Source organism: Mastomys coucha, unplaced genomic scaffold (genome assembly GCF_008632895.1).
Source record: "Mastomys coucha isolate ucsf_1 unplaced genomic scaffold, UCSF_Mcou_1 pScaffold21, whole genome shotgun sequence".
Taxonomy (NCBI): domain Eukaryota; kingdom Metazoa; phylum Chordata; class Mammalia; order Rodentia; family Muridae; genus Mastomys; species Mastomys coucha.
In genome coordinates this window covers 109,225,157-109,240,163 of record NW_022196904.1, presented here as the reverse complement: position 1 = coordinate 109,240,163, position 15,007 = coordinate 109,225,157, and the positions used below count along the sequence as shown (strand labels likewise).

Below are 15,007 nucleotides of genomic sequence, written 5' to 3'. Positions count from 1 at the left end.
TGTTTTTTGAAGGGGAAACTGGGAATGGAGAAATTTACATGTAAATAAAGAAAATATCAAAAAAAAAAGAAAGAAAAGAAAATCAAACCAGTGCTCATAGAATAAAAACATAAAATAAGTCTCTATGAATAAATAGAGAGTTACTTGGAATTGTGAATATTTAAGAGAAGAAAAATTGGAGTTAAGTTCAACAATCTCTACTACTCTTCTTGTCCTATCTTTGTAGAAAGATAAAGCAGAATAGATCAGAATGGTAACAATTTTAACAAATAGTTAAACAGAAGCTATAAACTTGTAAGAACTTAAAGAAATTCCATGAATCCTAGAAGACACAAATTAAGAATTACAAATCTTCCCAAACAGACCCAAAATAAAAAAGAAAAGTTCCTACAAATAAGCTTTATATTTATATTCGATGTGTAAAATTATTGCCTGAGGCTCTTAGCTGTGGCCCCAAAAACTAATAATAAGTTTTAGATTCTTAATTTATAGGAAACAAAGGGGGGTGTTAATACTCTTCATTCTTGTTAAATGCAAATTCTGAAAGTCTTAGCTAGACCCTGATTGCCTTTTGATTGGGTCAATAAAGAAGGCAGAAGCTAGAGGCTGGGTGAAGGATAAGGCCGGATTTTCAGACTGGAGCAGGCTGTGGAGCAGATAGGGAGCTGCAGACCTGTAAGTGTCTCCTGATAGTTTGTAGCCTCTGCAGGGGGCTGTGGAGGCCAGGGAGGATGGGGCAGGATAGTTTGTAGCCTCTACAGGGAGCTGTGGAGGCCAAGGAGGATGGGGCAGGATACACTTTGCCCAGCCTTTGAGTTATCTGTTCAGTTTTTTTCCTTTCTTTGTTTTTATTAGATATTTTCTTTATTTACATGTCATATGATATCTCCTTTCCCAGTTGCCTCTCCGAAAAAAAATAAAACAAAAACAAAAACAAAAACAAAACAAAACAAAATCCTATTCCCTCCTCCCTCCCCCTGCTCACCAACCCACCCTCTCCCACTTCCTGGCCTGGTCAGTTTTAAAATATAAAAGTCTCTAGTGTTTTCCTTCCTGGAGTTAAAGGGAGCTGGGTGAGACTGCCATTGCTGGCACCAGGCAAGGAGGAACAGGGGCGCCCTCCGGAATAGGGCAGCATCTGTTCTTAGAGCATAGCCAGGATCTCAGGAAAGCATTAGCTAACCATAGGGGCTGACTAGCAGGCAGGTGAGCATTGCCAGTCCCAGAGCCTAGCCAGAACAAGCATGCATTTTTCCTTTTTGTGTGTTTAATTTTTTTTATTGGATATTTTCTTTATTTTACATTTCAAATGTTATTCCCTTTCCCGGTTTCTCTCCCTCCCTGAAACCCCCTATCCATGCCCCTCCCCCTGCTTCTATAAGGGTGTTTCTCCACCTACCCACCCACTCCCACCTCCCTGCCCTCAATTCCCCTACACTGGGGCATCATAGGACCAAGGACCTCTCCTCCCATTGATGCCTGACAAGGCCATCCTCTGCTACATATGCAGCAGGAGCCATGTGTACTCCTTGGTTGGTGGCTCTGGAGGTCTGGTTGGTTGATATTGTTGTTCTTCCTATGGGGTTGCAAACCAAAGACCATCCAGAGACTATTACACCTGGGGATCTATCCAATATACAGTTACCAAACCCTGACACTATTGTTGATGCCAAGAAATGCTTGCTGAAAGGAGCCTGATATAGCTGTCTCCTGAGAGGCCCTTCTTCCAGAGCCTTACAAATACAGAGGTGGATGCTCGCTGCCAAGCATTGGACTGAGCACAGCATCCCAAATGGAGGAGTCAGAGAAAGGACTGAAGGAGCAAGCATGCGTTTTTAAAATTACACACGACAGAAAATTTTAGAGCTGATCAGTACTTAGCAAATGGGAAAATACAAAACTTAGCATTTGAACAAATAAAAGCAAAAGCCTTAATCTTCCTACATGCCAATTGTAAACACACTCAGAAAGAGAACTGGGAAATAATCCCCTGACAACTGCCTACAGAATAGTGTGTCATTAATTTACACAAGGAAAACTAGAATACTCAACAGAAAACACTGTCGGGTAGAAACATGCCTGCCTTGCTTATTCCTTGTTGCTCTGATAAAGAGCCTGAGAAAAGTAACTTAAGGGGCAATGGGTTTATTCCAGCTCACAGTGTGAGGGCAGAGTGGACGAAGCTGGTCACATCACAACCAAGCAGGAGAGTGATGGCTGCTGCTAGGTTACCCACCTCCTTTTATGACACTCGAGTGAAGGCCCACACCCAGGAAATACTGTCAAATACTTTTAGAATGACTCTCTCTACCTCAATTAAGTTAACACAACCCCTCAGGTGCACGAGTATGTCTGGGTGCTCATCTCTGAAGTGATCTCAGGTTCTACTCCACTGAAAATTAATATTAACTATCCCTTGTTCATGGGTTAGAACAACCAACGCTGTGAAAAATGGCTGTCTTACCAAAGCAATCTAGAGATTCCCTGAAGTTCTCACCCAAATTTCTATGTTATTCTTCACAGAAACATAGAGCAAATCATTTGGAAGCCTCAGAAAGCCAAAGCAATATTAAGCAAAATAATAATAATGACAATAATAATAATAATAATAATAATAATAATAATAATAATAATAATAATCTGGAAGCATCACCATAGCTGATTTCACAGTGCAATACAGAGCTATAGTAACAAAAATAAAGGCATGGTACTGGCACACACGGGAACATGCAGATCAGTGTAGTACAGGTTCTACATATAAATCCATGCAGCTACAGCCACCTGAGTTTCACAAAAGTTCTCCAAACCGAAATTAGAGAGAAGAAAGCCTCAACAAGTGGTGTTAGAGAAGCGGCATAGCTACAGGTAGGAGAAGGAAACTAAGTCCTTATTTCACCCTGCATAAAAATCAACTCTAAACTTAACACAGTAAGAGAAAAGTACTTCCAGGTATGGGTATAGGTAGTGATTTCCTGGCTAGGCCTGCAGTTGCTTAGAATCTAAAGCCGATGCTTGACAGGCAGGACCTTATAGAACTAGTAGACTTCTGAGCTGCAAATGGGGTGTTGACTGAGTGGAGACATTACAGAATAGGAGAACATCTCTGCCAACTATTCATCTGGCAAATAAATTATATCTAGGTTACACAAAGAGTAAAAGCAAAAACCAAAAACCAAGCAAACGAACGACTTGGTATTAACATATTCCTTTATTAGCTCTAAGTGTGTGCATGCAGGTGTGTGCTGTTCATGGATTTCTGCATAAGATCATGTCTGAGCAGAGATAGTTTTACTTCTCCATCCTCCAACTGGGTGTCTTTCTATTTCTATTTCTTGCCTAAATTTCTTGGTAGTATATACAACTCTCTAGGAATAGAAGTTGGAAGACCTGCCATCTCTGTTATAGGCCTAATGTGAGGAGAGGCTTCCAGTCTTTCTCATTATGTTTAACTTCAAGAATGAAGTATATTCTGTTAAATGTGCCTCTGAGTTGTTTGCTAGTGTTTTATTAGGAATTTTTGAGCCAGCACTCATCAGGTACATCAGTCCATAGTTTTATTTCCTTATAACATCTTTGCCTGGCTTGGGTATTGAAGAAATTCTGGCCTCATAAGATTTGTTTGGGATTAGTTCCTCATTTTCAAATGCTTTCAGATATTCTGAGAAGGGTTGGTACTCAGTGGTCTTTTTTTAAAGATTTATTTATTTATTTATTTATTTATTATGTATACAATGTACTGCCTGTATGGCCAAAAGACGGCAGCAGATCTCATTATAGATGGTTATGAGCAACCATGTAGTTTCTGGGAATTGAACTCAGGACCCCGGGAAGAGCACTCAGTGCTCTTAACCTCTGAGCCATCTCTATAGTCCTTGGATTGCTTTTTTTTTTCCCCCTTAGATATTTTCTTTATTTACATTTCAAATGTTATCCCCTTTCCTGATTTCCCCTCCAGAAACCTCTTATCTGCTCCCCACCCCCTGCTCACCAACTTGCACACTCCTGCTTTCTGGACCTGGCATTCCCCTACACTTAGGCATAGAGCCTTCACAGGACCATGTGTACTCTTTGGTTGGTGGTTTAGTATCTGGGAGCTCTGAGGGTACTGCTTAGTTCATATTGTTGTTCCTCTTATGGGGCTTGCAAACCCCTTCTGCACCTTGGATCCTCTTTCTAGTTCCTCCATTGGGGACCCAGTGCTCAGTCAAATGGTTGGCTGTGAGCCTCCACCTCTGTATTTGGTCAGGCAGTGGTGGAGCCTCTCAGGAGACAGCTATAACAGGCAAGCACTTGCTGGCATCCACAGTAGTGTCTGAGTTGGGTGACTGTATATGGGATGGATCCCCAGGTGGGGCAGTCTCTGGATGGTCATTCCTTCAGTCTCTGTTCCACACTTTGTTTCTGTATCTCCTTCCATGGGTATTTTGTTCCCCCTTCTAAGAAGGACCAAAGTATCCACACTTTGGTCTTCCTTCTTCTTGAGTTTCATGTGGTTTGTGAATTGTATCTTGAGTATTCCAAGCTTCTGGGGTAATATCCACTTATCAGTGAGTGCATACCATGTGTGTTCTTTTGTGATAGGGTTACCTCACTCAGGATGATATTCTCCAGATCCATCCATTTGCCTAAGAATTTCATAAATTCATTGTTGTTAATAGTTGAGTAGTACTCCATTATGTAAATGTACCACATTTTTGGTATCCATTCCTCTGCTGAGGGATATCTGGGTTCTTTCCAGCTTCTGGTTTTTATAGATAAGGCTGCTATGAACATGGTGGAACATGTGTCCTTATTACATGTTGGAGCATCTTTTGGGTATATGCCCAGGAGTGGTATAGCTGGGTCCTCAGGTAGTACTGTTTCCAATTTTCTGAGGAACTGCCAAACTGATTTCCAGAGTGGTTGTACCAGCTTGCAATTGGATTGCTTTTTAATGGACAGATTTTTGTTGCAGGCTTAATTTTCTTATCAGTCACAGATCTACTTAGCCTTTATATTTTTTATGAATGAATCTTAGCAGCATGTGAATTACTGAAATTATGCTTATTTCATTTAGGATATCTTACTTTGCTATTACAAGTTACTATAGACCCTCCTTGTAATCTTAATTTCTATGAAATGAGGACTAATGCCCTTTCTTTAACTTCTCATAGAGCTATGGAGTTTTTTTTCCTTTTCAACATATCTAGAAATGCCCCAAGTTGGGTCTTTCCTAAGAAGTAGGCTCTGGTTTATGGGCCTTCTCCTGTTCTGTTTCTCTATGCTCAGTCTCTGTCTCTCTATGCTCAGTCTCTGTCTCTCTATGCTCAGTCTCTGTCTCTCTATGCTCAGTCTCTGTCTCTCTATGCTCAGTCTCTGTCTCTCTATGCTCAGTCTCTGTCTCTCTATGCTCAGTCTCTGTCTCTCTATGCTCAGTCTCTGTCTCTCTTTGCTCAGCCTCTGTCTCTCTTTGCTCAGTCTCTGTCTCTCTTTGCTCAGTCTCTGTCTCTCTTTGCTCAGTCTCTGTCTCTCTATGCTCAGTCTCTGTCTCTCTTTACTCAATTTCTATTTCTCTTTCTTCCCTTTGGTAGCCGAGGCTCATTGTACTTATCTGGTTATTTAAAATGTAAGGTTAGGGGAAATTTTTTTAAATGTAAGGCTAGGTTTGTTAATAGCTTTTCTCTTTCACTTAAATTTTTTTCTCTTAGCATTTTTCACTATATCTGATAAAACTTTGGTGTATTATTATTTTATTTTATTTGGATCTTTTATTTCCTTTACAATTCTTTGGCCTAATAGTATGTTATGTATACTATATGCATGAATTTCATGATTTTTTTTGCTCTTATTTATTTCCAGTTTTATTCTATCAAGACCTTAAAGGATATTTCAGTAGTTTCAAGTTTTAAATTGTATTAAGACTTATTTTGAACCATATAATATATAATATATATCTTGAATAATGACCCTTGTGTACTTGACAAAAATATAAATTATACTGTACTTTACTAGACAGTTTCATGTAGGTATGGTAGGCTCGTGGAGTTAAATATACCACTTAGTGTTGAAATGCCATCCACTGATAGGCTCATTTTTCAAAATAAAGTTTTAAAATTTCCCACTATTTCTGTGGAATCGTTTATTTTCTCCCTCATTCTGTAATTGTTTACATATTCAGGAACTTGGATCTTTTAATGAAACATAGCTGCTCTCTCACTTTTGTGGATAGCATCTCTGCAGGGAAATAATCTTTGGCATTAGAGGAGCACATGGCTTAAAGTCTTCCTTAGACATCCCCTTTTCCAGTTTCCTGATATGCACCTGCTTCTAAATGTCTTATTTTCCCTAAACATCTCATCTTTGTCCCTCATTATGGTAGATGGCCTCTTCCCTTCAGAGTATCCCCATCACCAATAATAATGATAATGGCCTTGAAAGATGGTTCTTTTCTCCGACTGGCTGGCTTTGTAAAATTGATTACAAAATAAAAGAAAGGGGTGGAGTGGGGAAGAAAAGGCAGGGAAGGAAAGGGGAGGAGGGGAACAAGGAGCTGAACACTCCAACTGAGACCTTCCTTTCAAATTGGTGTAAGCAGGCCTTCATCTGGAGGCCCCATTTTTCTGTTTGTAAGAGGCTTACCTTGCACTTCATGAATATTTTGGTTTTTAGCCTTCAACATGATCTCAAGATTTTTGGTGAGATTCCGGGTCAAATGAAGATCTCCAGAAACTGAGAAAGGGACAATGGTCTCACCATACTGCTCTAAGTCCATCACCCTGGCAGGCTCTTCGGGTACCGAGAAGCTTATTCCTTTCATCAGAAGATACATGAGACCCAGAAGTGCCAGCAACTGCAACAGCATCAGTTTCCAGTTGCGCCAAGAGAACATCACCCTTTTGATGAACATGGCTCGGAACTGCTGGATGTAAAGAGACCACTGCAAGAGGAGAGAAGACAGTGTTAGAGTGGTCACACACCTTGATGGAAGTCGCCAGCATAAATGTCTTCAGCTGTGATGACAGACATGCAGAAAGAAGGAAAAGCCCAGCTGATAGACACTGTGTTCTGTGAAGGCATTAAAGCTTGGCACCTAACTTCAATATTAGGAAAGTTCCCAAAGGGGAATTGTCATTGACATGTTCATTATGCCTCTTTGCAGAACACCACATCCATTCACTTATATTAAATGCCATCTTTCAACATTACTGTTCACATCAAATTTCTACAGCCATCTCTTAGTGCTCTACAGGGTTACAGGACATCAGGGAACAGAAGAATTTAGTTTAAAACTGCAATGCACCCAGTATATTTTCACTTGACCTATTTGGAAGTGTACATGAATATACAAATTTTTTCTATTTTTTCAAACTTGGGAGGGTACTTTCTAGTTGACTGTGGGCTTGTTTTTCAGTTAAATAATGGAAGCCTTCGCTGTAAACATATACATCTTTAGAAAAGGTGTCTGAGAGTCAAAGGAGAGCATATTAAGCATATTGCAATTTTAAAATACATTTATTTTATTCTCCCAACACTTTTACATCCCATTATTCAAAGTAGGAAAATATCCCTAACCAACCAATATTCCTTAATAAAAGAAACAACACTGGTGCTATCTTTAACTAGAAATAAGGTAAATTTGGAGGGAGAGCTGTTCCCTCCCGTCATGCTCATGGCAGGAAGAAGATGGTTCTGCTTTTTAGGAGATTGGTTCTTGCATATATTTCTAGAATGACAAATTAAGGAGTGTTTTAACCCAGTGATCACCTTTTCCAGACTGACCCACCAGCTCTGATCTTTCCTCTAAAATGAAAGGAAAGCAGGAGAATAGCTGAAATGTCCTCCAGCTTGTCTTATGTTTATACTCAGGGAAGAAACTGGGAAGACAGAGTATGGAGAGGAGGTAACAAGGTGGGGCACCTCCCATCTGATACGGAGTGTACTTGAGTACGTTCAGCCTCCTGAAACAGCCTCATCTGTGACAGCTCAGCCTGACCAAAAACAACCATCCAGTAAATGGCAGCGGGAAATCATGATTTCAACTCAAGGTTCGTATACAATACTGTGTTTCACAAGCTCCCAAGTCCCATGGGAAAGTGTAAGAAGTGCTTCTAGGAGATTTGGACAGGTGTATCCATGGTCAAAGAATCTCTGCTGCACATGTACACAAAAGTTTGTACAGAAGATAAATCAGAAGAGCAACAACACAAATGTTAGACTATGAGGTAGCAGCCCCAGGATGAGGAAAGGATTCTGTGATTCAGCCACATCCAGGTTAAAATGTCCTTTGTGCATGTGAGTAGTGACTGTAATCATTTGAACCAGCAGTCTTTTCCAGCTCAGAATGAACTGACAGTTCTGAAAACCAAAATAAACTCCATAAGGAAGACCATGTGTGAAAACTAAAATCTGGGCTGGTAAGATGACTTAGTGGATCAACATGCATGCGGCAAAACCAGATGACCTGAATTGGATCTCCAGAACCCACATAGTGGGAAGAAGGAGAGAATTTACTCTTCAAGGTTGTTCTCTGATCTTCATATATACATACATACATATACACACATACATATGTATGTACCACATAATATATATGCATATTATGTACCACATAATAAGAAAGTAAATGTAATCAAATAATTGAAATAGACATTTTTTTTTTTTTACTGTCACTATTTCACAACCAAGTTAGAAAATTAAGGGAATTTCCTTACAAATGTTTGCCTGTATCAATGGGCTTGCTCTAAGAACCTCAAAACTCTTCTGAATTAAGCTCATAAACTTAAGTGTCTTCTTTCATTCTCTCCAAATATGCTAGCATTACATTCTTGGGAAAGGTGCTCACCCCAGCATTGAATGAAGAATCAGGGTGTCTTCTTGAGTAACCTGATTGCTCAAAATTTCTGGGCACATTCATGTTCTGGTTGCCTTCGCTTGGGCTTCGGTTCACTGTGGAAGTTGATTGAGTAATCTCAGTGTTCAACTTCAAATCTTCCAAATTACTGACCCTATACACACACACAGAGAGAGAGAGAGAGAAAGAGAGAGAGAGAGACAGAGACAGAGACAGAGACAGAGACAGAGACAGAGACAGAGAGGAAAAGACAGGAAGAGACAGAGACAAAGACAGAGAGGAAGAGACAGGAAGAGACAGAGAGACAGAGAGAGTTGTTTATATATGTGTTTGTATATATAACAAACATATATATGTTTGTTAAAAAATAACTTTTAAGGACAATATTAGCTCCCTAACTCCTGCCCTCCAAATTTTCCATGCATAGAGATATTTTAATGGATTTTATGTGGAGTGCTATCACTAATGATGGAAAACACATTGGGTGTGGATGTGGAGAAACTGAATCCCCACAGTCAAGTCATTGCCCAGTATGACTGAGGCCTGGAGGTTTGATCCCCAACATCCCAAAATTTCTGGTGCTCTAGATTGAATGCAGGGCTTTGTGTACGTAAGAAAAGCACATGGCCACCAACCTACAGCCCCAACCCGGAGACCAAGATAACCCTGAATAAAGTTCCAAGACAATGTATCTCTTGTTTTTAGGATAAAATGGTTATTAAATGTCCTACATTTTACAAAATTATAGTGGTAATTGCAATTTTAATTTTATAGTACTTCTAATTCTATAGAAGTCGAATATATTTTTCTAAATTTTCTACACTAAATAAATATACAGATTATTTTATAAAGCGAATGAATACATGGTTAATTTGTCTTCCTTGGTTCATGATTCTGTGAGAAGTGTGTGTGTGTGTATGTGTGTGTGTGAATATAAAGTAGAAATGCTATACTGAAAAACAGAAACCACAGTATAAGAAGATGTAATGGGCTTCTGGGGCAACGTGGTGCTTTAGAAGCTGCCTCCCTGTGATATCAGGAGCAAGAAGAGTTGTGAGAACAAAGACTAGTCAAAATATAGGTGGAAGCCTAAAATGAATAAGAATTGCTTTCAAAGTCAAGTGTAGCTGTGGGGAGTTGGGAGGGTTCCTCTGGCCTTATTTGTGTATTGTTACTCACCTGAAGAAAACCTCCTCCATGGTAGTCATGGAGACACCAAAGCCAGAGATCCCCAGCTCTTCTTGTCTTTCTTCTAGGTCTGTGAAAAGTTCTGCAAACCTGAAAGATAATGGAGATAGATCTGCACAAACATACATCTGTTCTTGGCTGATTTCCCTGAGCAGTGCAATTCATGTGTCATGGAAATTTCTTGTGATGTTGGTGGTTTCCACGGTCCCTGACAAATCACAAATGTGGGATGCCAGAAGGAATATACACCAGCAAGTTGTTACAGCAAACTACTTCCTGGTTATCTAATAAAATCATGGTTAACTTTCTGCATATATTGGCTTTCTGTTTTCCCTGTAGTACGTAATTTACTTACTACATAGTGTAGCTCCTATAAAGAAACACAAACAAACAGGATAAATACTTATAAACTAATAAGAAGTATAAGACACCCAGGCAGGAAAAATGAAAAAAGATCACAGAAGTTAGGGACTGGGTGGAAACTGTTCATCCCCAAACCAGAGGAGTCTTGAGCTTGAACAATCTTGAACACATGTCAGTGGGGTATAAATTCCCAGTTAGTAGAAGCACTAAACCTCACTGATCCCTAGCACAGAATGGGTCTATAAATCTGATGTATTATATACTTCTACTTTTTTCTGCAAAATTAGTATATGAGGTGAAGTATTTATTAATTAGTTAATTTGATCACTCTGCAATAAGAACCTATAAAGGCATCACAATGCATTCTCTCTACATATGTATATAAATATGTATGTACATATGTGTATATATGTATGTATATTCATATATACTAACATATATTAAAATTGAGAGAACATTAAAAACCCTTTTTATGCAACAAAATAAATCCACTTGTCTCTACTCACCAAGAAGAAAAAAAAATGTATCAATATAGTGTGCTGTCTTATCAACAATCAATGCCAGTTTTCAATATATTGACATGAAGATCTTTTGGTCACTACCTTTTGTGGCATCTTTCAAAGCAATTACTGAAATCTTAGAAAGCAAATGCTCTGACTAAAGTGTCTCAAAAGACAAGTAGCAAGGATCTGTTTGCCAAGTCTGAAGAAACTGGGAGAGGTCATTGTGGTTTCTGGTGACCCAACACCATTGTGGAGCATGTCTGGATCCTTGCCTGTGTGTGTGCTCCTTGGGCAGGATAAATGACAGCTCAGCTGCAACATTGGTCTCCATCTTGGCAGTAGGTATGTAATCCATAATCAGCTGGGAGATTTTTTCATCATCACTGTCCGGAGTCTTCACTATGACTAGGTGATAACCCACACCTGAAAAGATCCATCGAGAAGGTCAAATGAAGCCATCAATATTCTCAGCTAGAGCGTGCTTAATCTTTACCGTTCAGGTCTTTTAGCTGTGTGTAATAAGTCACTTCTGCATTCTGTAGTAAAAAAATACACATGCATGCTGTATTGTCAAACAGTTGAACATGTCACTAAGAACTTAGCATCCAGAACTGTTAATGCTTAGCTTATTCTGAGTGATCCCCTGTTCCCAGGCTCCGATACTCCTGGTGAAGTAGAAGGATGAAAGCAAAGGAGCTAACTTAACTCACATGCCCTGAACCCACAGAGGGAAGAGAAGAAGAGGGGCTGGTAATAAGAGAAACAGTGATATCCCGAGTCCACTTGACCAGGATGGTAAGGCAGCTCAGGACTGACTGTTGTCATGCCCCCAGGCTATCACTTCTTGTATAACCTGATAGCTAGAGATAAGATGTTAAACAGATTTTGAGGCTATTTAATCTGCTATGTTCTCAAACAGTCATTCACTGAATTAATTAAGGTTTACAAGATTTAAATCCCAGCAATGATCAATGACTTCTGAAATGGTAGGTAGCGGTGGGCTCTGATATTCTGGTTACACACAGAGAATAAGGTGTAGTGTGTATGATATGCTATAAGTCACTTGCTCACAAGTCTAAGGAAGTGTCTGTGTGTGTGTGTGTGTGTGTGTGTGTGTGTGTGTGTGTGTGTGTGTGTATGTGTATCATATGGGATTGAACCCATGGGCATGAGCACATGAGGCAAGTTATCTTCCACTGAGCTGTTTAATCCCCAAGTTTTAAGGAATGTATTACAATAGCTACCACCTACTACTATCAAAGTCCAGAGTGAAGAGCAATATAAGTTACAGATCAGATTTGGGGAACTACAGAAGTTATTCTCTGTAAGTACTCTCCTGCTAGCATGGCAAGCAGTAGCTTAGAGAACAAACATATACATTATTTGATGATTTAATGCATACTGAGGATCTATTATAAGCCAGGCATGATTTAGATCCTAAGAATGGTTTGAGCTAGGCCAAACATGTAAAAACCCTAGTGGCCTGTATCTCTGTGAAGAAATATAGCTGAATTTGATTAGTTAGAAAATTGTACGTGTGCTAAACAATATAAGTGCAAAGGGGAGAAACATCAATTGTTCATGGATGGGCAATCCAAAATGATGTGTCAATGAAATCATTAAACTTAAAGCCAGGATCAGCAAAGCCTGACCAAAGAAGCCACAGTGGGACGTGTCTGAGTGAATGAAGCAGGTGTTAGGGCTTATTCTGGATTTTGCAAGTACAGAAAAATTATTCACAATTGAAAAACAAAGTCTTTGGAGTCCTGTGGAAATGTCTCTTGCATAGATGTCCCTGGCTGTGGGAACAAATGGCAAAACTTGGATCCTACAGCAGTTAGCAACACCAGGAGATGCTGTGGCCTAGTCACCCACTCTTAACAGGTTAGACAGCATTTTGAAAAATTTTGCAGGTAAGGGAAATGGAGCCCCAACATGCCAAGTCATTAAGTAATTGGTGAGTGTTGAGAGCCATGACCTGTTTAGTCTGCCTACACAATGCTCAATGAAGAAAAGTTTTGTTTAAATTTTCTTCAAATTTGACAGATGGTCATTCAGTTTTCCTCTTCCCTCATACTAGAATCTTTTAAAAGTCCATTTGCACAGAGACTAGACAACTCTGAATCATCACATTATAAATTTACATCATAAAACAAAATGCAATGCCATTTGGACACCTAAAGAGCTGACTGAAGACAGTGAGCCTCATGTGCTACCCTGACCAGGCAGATCCAGACACTAACGAACAAGCATTGCTCTTCATGAACACATACCAATGCATCTGAAATGCTGACACATGCTGTATGCTGATAGAATCTTCTCTAGGTCTATCTCAATTTAATGATGGAGTTTTAATAACTTTTTTCTGATTGCTCACTCACATATGCCTGTAAGTTTGCCAAAATGTTTAAATTCTGCCTGCCCAGTTTATCATTTGTGTGTGTGTGGTGCTGGACATAGACCCCCACATCTTGCCCTCTTAGTTCTAACATTTAGCTCCTTTAGCTGGATTGCTGTTTGCACCCTCTGCTAGGGCTTCTGAATTCTGCGATGTGATGGACATCAGACAAAACCATTATTGTTTGCAATTCCCTTCCATTTTCAACACGGTTTTCATACTTAATTTGCCATTACCCAAACAAAAAGAATCCTTTCTAATTCAGGCTCACCTTTATGTTGTTGAGCATGAGGGAGACAATTTTTATTTTCATATTTTTCTTTTATTATGTACTATCATTGTCTGAAAAACCTTTTTTTCCCATTGCTCTTCTTTGTATGTGTATGGTGTGTGCATGAATATGTGTGGTTATGCGTGCAATTGCATGTGTACATATGTGTGTATGTGTGTACATGGGTATATACATTTGTGTTGATGTAAGACAGATGTTGACATTGGGTGCTTTCCTTGAGCATTATCTTCCTTATGCATTGAAGCAGGATCCCTTACTTGAGCTCAGAGCTCAGAGACTTGGCTTGTCTAGCTAGCCAGTTAGCCAGGGGGATTCCCAGTATTGACCTCCCAGTAGCTGGAATTACAAGTGGGCCACCATGCCTATCCAGTACTAAGGCATGCATGGGATCCAAACTCAGTCCCTCCACACACATGACTTCACCTGCTGAGTGTGTTCCCGGTCCTCATTGCCCTTGTAAGTTTCTTTTTAAACTGAAAACCCTATCAATAATCAATATATTCAGGTACTAATTTTGTGTGCCCAGTTGACTTACTATAGAACATTGGTTTCTATTTACTAATCAAGAGTGCAAAGTCAGTCAGCGGTATTATTTACCCTACTTCTGACATTGAGAAGTTTACTATTAAAACCCACATTCCTCTTTGAAGACGGGAAAAGAAGAGGTAGTCTATCCCCCTGACGGGTGACTAGCCAATATTAAATAGAGAAAAGTGAGGGCTTGGGTATTAGATGCACCCAGGCACAAGTCTGTTCCAATTACCTTTTGGATTTCTCATTACTAAAATATGAGCACCAGCTCTCTTATACATAAGAAGAGAGAGCTCTGCAGTTATCATTAAGTAATGTATATCAAGAGTGAGATCTAACAGCTCACCCATGGGAGAACCAGTAAATGTGAGCTGAATGAATTCAAATACTGTAATGACTCCATCTTTAACTACATCCACTGGTCTGTATCTTCCAAAGTTTGTATTTCTTACGAGTTTGAGACAGATAATTTTAACATCAATAACAAATAATTCATCTGAGTTCACATTTTATATTAGTCCCTATATAAGCATCCACTAAACTGAAGTCTGTGTTCGTATGACAAATTATCAGTTATCATCAGCCATATGGAAGAAATAAATACAATGTTCATGTTCATTGGGTCAAGTCAGAATATGCTTATTGGGTCAGAATGGGAGAAAAAAAAACTGGATAGGTCTTGTCTAAATTATAACCAAAACACTTCAGATCTAATGCAATAGAACATGGGAAGTTCTGTATAGAAAAAACAAGAAAGAATGAAAATGATGTGAGAATAATATTATTTTGAGACAAAGTCTCACTATATAAAACTTCTAATTCAGCATTCCTACTATCTCAAGCCTACCAAGCACTATAGTTATAGGCATGTGCCACCCCAACAAGCTAAAAAAAAAAAAAAA

General features: G+C 39.3%; 1 protein-coding gene across 5 annotated transcripts in view; it reads right to left on the bottom strand.

Moving 5' to 3' along the window:
- The window catches only part of LOC116102881 (ATP-binding cassette sub-family A member 3-like), a 132,493-nt gene that overhangs the window by 63,011 nt on the left and 54,475 nt on the right, over nucleotides 1-15,007 (bottom strand). For all 5 annotated transcript variants that reach the window (XM_031388109.1, XM_031388114.1, XM_031388110.1 and 2 more), the window contains exons 16-19: nucleotides 11,157-11,307; nucleotides 10,010-10,108; nucleotides 8,822-8,984; nucleotides 6,619-6,916 (exon numbers count right to left, since the gene is read on the bottom strand). In XM_031388109.1, coding sequence (XP_031243969.1) covers nucleotides 6,619-6,916; nucleotides 8,822-8,984; nucleotides 10,010-10,108; nucleotides 11,157-11,307 — 711 coding nt within the window. The remainder of the gene's footprint in view (nucleotides 1-6,618; nucleotides 6,917-8,821; nucleotides 8,985-10,009; nucleotides 10,109-11,156; nucleotides 11,308-15,007) is intronic.